General features: G+C 53.5%; 1 protein-coding gene across 1 annotated transcript in view; it reads right to left on the bottom strand.

The window, feature by feature from the left end:
- Positions 1–842: 842 nt before the first annotated feature.
- The window catches only part of LOC142570595 (uncharacterized), a 29,444-nt gene continuing 24,286 nt past the window's right edge, over positions 843–6,000 (bottom strand). The window contains exons 2-3 of the mRNA XM_075678965.1: positions 2,078–2,923; positions 843–1,979 (exon numbers count right to left, since the gene is read on the bottom strand). Of these exons, the coding sequence (XP_075535080.1) occupies positions 843–1,979; positions 2,078–2,923 (1,983 nt within the window). The remainder of the gene's footprint in view (positions 1,980–2,077; positions 2,924–6,000) is intronic.

Below are 6,000 nucleotides of genomic sequence, written 5' to 3'. Positions count from 1 at the left end.
CTGAGCTGTCGTGCTCCTCAGGGTCACCACCTCAGGGAACCTTGAGTAATAGTCTACCACCAGGATGAACGTTTGGCCGTTGAGGTGGAACAAGTCCATTCCAAGGAATTCCCAGGGATGTCCAGGTAGGGCCGTGGAGAGCAGGGGCTTGGCAAAGTTCACGCGGGTGGAAGCGCACTGTTCCCATTTGGCGACGAGAGAGGCGATGTCTGCCGAGATACCAGGCCACCAAACTGACTCCCGAGCTAGGGCTTTGGTACTGTTGACGCCCTGATGACCTTTGTGCAACTGTGTCAAGACCGCCGGCCGAAGGGACGATGGGATGACCATCTGGGCGCCTTTCAGCAGAGCACCGTCGCAGACAGACAACTCGTCTGCCATAGAGGCGTACTTTTAGAGGTGCAGTGGTATCTTGATCTTTTGTGGCCAACCATGCTGGCAGTAGGAGGCGAGGGCCTTGCACTCGCCATCGGAGTCTTGTGTCTGTCGCACGTCTTCAGGGCTGAGTGGCGAGACTTCCGACGTGCAGCCGACTACCTGCGCTGCAAAAAGTTCGATAATGTCTAGAGGAGTGGGTGGCTTGTAGGTGATGCGCGACAACGTATCGGCTGTGGCTAGCAGCTTTCCTGGCACGTGCAGCATACGGAACTGGTATCGCATGGTCTTCAGCCGTAGTCTCTGAATACGAGGCGGTAACATGTCCAGTTCCATCTTGCCCAGAAATGAAACAAGTGGCAGATGGTCACTTTCGACTACAAGATTACAAAGACGGCGCCGAATAACGTCGAAGAATGGACGTCGAAGGGGATGCCACGGACGAACTCGTCGAACCTTTGGATAGCCTACGTCGTTGCCAAAGCTCCTTTTTCAGTCTGGCTGTAACGCTGCTCGGTCTCGGTCATTGACTTCGAAGCGAACGTGACTGGGCGGCGCTCTCCTGAGGGTTGCGTCTGCAGCAAATTTGCGCCGAGTCCGAATGAGCTTGCATCTGCAGACGCCGTAGTGGCGTATGATGGGTTGCACTTGGCCATGCACCTGTCTGGCGTCAAGATTTCCTCGATTTTCTCGAATGCTGCCTTTCGCTCGTGCTGCCAACTCGCAGACTTGTTCAGTAATGCTCTTATGGGTGCTCTGACGTCCGAGATGTGTGGCAAGAACCTGGCAAGATGATTAACCATTCCGAGCAGTCTTCTAACGCCGGCGATGTCCGTTGCAGCTTGCATGGCTTTGACTGCTTCGACCTCGCCCGGATCTGGCCTGATGACCTGCACTGAGACGACGACTCCGAGGAAGGAGACATCGGGTACCCCAAAACGACACTTCTCCTGGTTCAATGTGATGCCTGCTTTTGCAAGGCGAGATAGCTCCTGGCTCAGTCTGGCGTCATGTTCCTGGCAGGTGCGTCCAAAAACCAAAGTATCATCTATCATATTGGCGACTTCTTCTTGGCCCTCCAGGATTCTTTCCATCTGCTTTTGGAAGTACTCTGGTGCAGAGGTGATGCCAAAGGGGAGCCGGCAGAAGCAGTATCGGCCATATGGGGGGATGAATGTCGTAAGCACTTGGGAGTTTTTAGAAAGCTTCACGTGGTGGAAGCTTTCGGTCGCGTCCAGCTTCGAAAAAACTGTTGCATCGCCGAGGAGGCCAAGGACTTGCTCGACAGTTTGTAGAATGTGTCGGTCCAGGAGGACGACCTTGTTTAGTTGAGTGAAGTCTACGCAGAGCCGGTAGGAACCATCGCCTTTCCGGACGACGACGAGACCCGAGCACCATGGAGTTGGCTTGTCGACCCTACGGATCACGCCTGCGCTTTCCAATTTGTCCAGCTCGCGGCGGGCGATCTCGAGCAGCGGGATGGGGATCCTGCGAGGTACACTTAGCGAGAAAGGTAGGGCATCGGGTTTCAACCGGATGTTGTATTTGTCCTTGAGAGTGCCCAATCCATTGAAGAGCTGGGCGTGCAGCGTCGCTTTTGAAGCCTTGAGTTGATCAAGAAATCGAACTATTTGGAGGGCTTGGAGAGCAGGTAGTCCCAGAAGAGGCACAGTGAGAGACTGGATCACGTGGAGGCGCTGACAGATTGTTTTCCCTTGCCACCGAAGTCGTCCCAGATACGAGCCCAGCACGCGCAGTGGCTGTCCTCCCGGGCCAGTGAGCAGAGTGACGACTTGGTCGAGTTTGTCGGACAACGTATGAAAGTTGTGGGGACGGCAGATACTTCGGCTCCGGAGTCAACCTCGAACTGCGCTGTGTAGTCGTCAACGGTGACGTCGACGAACTTTGCTGCGGCGGGCGTCCCGACGGCATGCAGGTGAACGGAGCTGAGTTTTTCCTGCTTGAACGTCTGCGAGCGGCATACTTCGGCAAAGTGGCCTTTCTTTTTGCAGAAGTTGCAGGCGGAGCGTCGAGCCGGGCAGTCTGAACGTCGATGAGGCGCGCGGCCACAGAAGTCACATGTGGACGGCTCGCGTGAGCGCTCTGCTTGCGGCTGCGGCGAACGAGGCTTAGCGCCGGAGCGACAACGAGATGGCAACTTGTTAGGTTTTGTGGCGTCGAGGTTATGCTCGCGGGTGTGCTCGGTGCGGTTCTGGGGCAACGCCTTTCCCATGTCGGCGTCTTCGGATTGGCGGGCTTGTGTCCAAGCGTCCTGGAGTGCCAACTTCGCGTTCCGGCACAGCTGGTCCGAGAGACGGGAGTCGCGGAGGCCGACGATGAACCGGTCGCGTACGAGCCTTTCCTCGACAGCAGCTGGCGGATAATTACAGCGCTTAACCATCCTGCGCAGTTCTGCGTAGTACGTGTCGGCGCTTTCGTCGGGTAGCTGAACACGTCTGTGGAACCGTGACGACTCGCAAAGCTCGTTTGCCGGGTGCACGAAGTGCTCAGTGAAGCGGGTGGTGACGGCTTGGCATGAAGCGAGCGACTGGGCGTCGAGCGAAAAGACAAGAAACATGGGGGAGGCGGACACGCTTCGGCTTGTCCAAGCCTTCGTCGTGTCTCGAATAACTTACGCTATTCCATACGCACTACTCAACGCAACGCAACTCAAGAAAGTCAACACAATGATAGGAAAAACGTATAAGGAGGCGATGGGCCTGCCGATCAGTACGTCCACAGAACGCCTATTACGACTAGCTGTGCACAACACGGCCGAGGAGCTGATCGAAGCACACTTATCCAGTCAGCGAGCAAGGCTGGCGGTTACGGAAACGGGGAGGTCCATTCTCTTACGTCTGGGGCTCTCAGCCCCTCTGAGCCATCCGCCCCCTTAGACTGTGAGTGTACCCCATGCCATCCGGAGCAACATCACCGTACGTCCTCTACCTCGTAACATGCACCCAGCGCACCACGCAGAGCGAAGGGAGGCCCGGGCCCTGGCCATACACAAGCGACACGGGACTTTACCCTCAACAGCCTACACGGACGCGGGTTCTTACCCCAGACGCGCAGCCACAACAGCCACCGTAGTCGTCAACAAAGAACATCGGAGCAGTACTTCGCTCACCCGAAACAATCCCCTCCAAGGCGAGGAAGCGGCCATAGCCCTCGCGCTCTCCCAAACAGAGGTTGAAGTCATAGTGACCGACTCCCAACAGGCGTGCCGCAACTTTGCTAGCGGCAGAATTAATAAAACTACGCTCAAGATCATCAATCAAAAGCCGCCAACGAGATCAGTCATGATCATCTGGGCGCCAGCTCATCACGGCATTCCTGGCAACGAGGTCGCCAACCACGTGGCTCGAGATTCGACCCACCGAGCCGACGCCGAGGAAACTGAACCCGAGCGCATGCACCCTCTAGTCTCGTACCAAGACATCACACAACAATACAAGCTAGCCCGCAGAGCATATGCGCCCCCACACAAGTCACCGAGCTCTACAGGTTAATACATTCCCCCACCCAACAAGAAATCACCTCATAGCCCCTACACAATTCTCTCCGCAATGCCACTTGTGCGCAGAGACCGGGTCCCTCAGGCACATAAAAGGGGGTTGCAGAGCGGCACCGTTAAATCCTCCGAACCCTTACCCCACCAACGAGCTTTGGGAGAGAGCCTTGGCCAGCTCCGACCTCGAGGATCAGCAACGGCTGATTGTGAGGGCCCAGGACGCGGCCCGAGCTCAAGGCATTCTGGAATGAAGACGCCTCTCCAAAGCTGCATTCAAGCAATAAAAATGTTTATTCTCTCTCTCTCCTTTATTGGGTCCGAAAATATGTACACAAACAGAAGTCACAGGGGGCGCCACACTCCGGTGGCAGCCTAACAAAGGGGGCTGAACTGTGGTGACCTATACACTATGCGACACTGATTCGTCCATGAGCGCCAAAAACGCAGTGCAGGAAAGCCAACCTATACGTCTGCGTAGAACACTGTAGTTTACATTCGCAGTACCGAGCCAGCGCCGACTTGCTGGCCACTCAGTACCTAGCGCATGCGCACAGAGTTCACTGGAACCGCACGTTGCGTCTTCTAGGCATGACACCACCTCCGTCGCGATTAACTTAGCTCCCTGCTTAACGGAGACAGCGGGTGCGCGTGAACACGGGCTTGTTTTAGGATCTGGAAAAAAAGAAAATCAAAGCCTTTCTTAAAGAAAGATGGTTGAAGGCCACGCTACCCATACGAACTGTATATATTACTGCACTGTATTACGCGCGTCATGCAATCCATTCCCGGCCGTCACCATGGGTAGGCCGCAGGTGCAGCGCACGGCAGAAGAGGCTGCCGTACGCGAAGGTAAGCGCGAACGCGATCGGGCCCGTAAGGCCGATCCCGTGTATGGGCAACAGCATGCAGAAGCCTTGTGGGAGAAGCTTACGCAGTCGAGATGCCTACTGGTCTTGTCATCGTCAGCATGTACATCAGACCGGACACGTCTCCTTGTGAAGCGGAAACGTTCCTCTCAGAAATGATGACGACCTTGAAGCCACATAGTACGCCGATCATCGTGTGCGTTGACTTTAACATCGATGTGACGAAAGAGTACGGCAAATGGATCGAGAGCTTCATGCTCGATCTCTACTCATTGAAAGTGAAGTGCTACAGAGACTCACGACGCAAAACCATTTCTGCATTGATCACACGTTTGCAAGCAGGCTGTGTCACGTTACTATGGCAGAGGCTCTGACCGTCTACCACAGCGTAGACGGTCAGTGTAGACGGAAGCGTAGACGGAAGTGTAGAGTCATCTGTGAAAGTGCGAGTGTGTGCGTGTAGTTAACGGCCGCACGATTTACAATAAAGGCTATGAAACTTAACGAAATATGTCTTCATTCAACTTCAAGGTTCAAAAACTACAATCATATACAATCAATCAAATCACGTATGCATGGAATCGGGTCGCTCAGCGTTTCTTGGGCTTGTTGCGTGGTCGCTGGCTTTGGACTTTTGGACAGATACTGACTTCCGGTAAGCCTCTGTGCATTGTTTAGTTTCCCTGTTCTTACAGAAGTGTATTGACTATTATGTGTGGTCATATTATATCGAGCACTGGCTCATTCATTACTGACCCAGTGCTCCTCAGAAAGTTTTTTGTTTGTCTGTTTTATCATTCCATGACGCTTTTACGATGCGGTGGATTGGCCAAGAAACCGGCGTTTGTTGTTTCCTGAACTCATGGCTCGTACTCAGTCTCAGCGACATGCCATGACTTGGGTATATAAACCTACTCGATATTTTCGGGAGTTTGCGAGAACTCTGAAAGGTGCAAGAAAATTAAAGACGTGGATAGGCTACGTCAATTATTGAACTAAACGTTAAGTTTATTTCAAATAATAGCGATGAGCAGGAACGTTTAAATACGAAAAAGCTTGCAATGGATAATAATTTCCTGGACGGCTTCAGGAGGGCAGAAAAATCTTGAAGGAGTAGGAAAACAGGCTGACATAGAATTTGTGCAACTAATACGGAAACGGGGAAATTTTCGAGTGAGATTTCTTTATACGAAAATGATGATTTACTTAGGAACAGCAAATGTGCCGGTAACAAAATGTCGAATC

The sequence above is a fragment of the Dermacentor variabilis genome, chromosome 2, assembly GCF_050947875.1.
Source record: "Dermacentor variabilis isolate Ectoservices chromosome 2, ASM5094787v1, whole genome shotgun sequence".
In the NCBI taxonomy this organism is placed as follows: Eukaryota; Metazoa; Arthropoda; class Arachnida; order Ixodida; family Ixodidae; genus Dermacentor; species Dermacentor variabilis.
The sequence above is the reverse complement of the archived record's forward strand: the minus strand, read 5'-3'. Positions and strand labels throughout refer to the sequence as shown.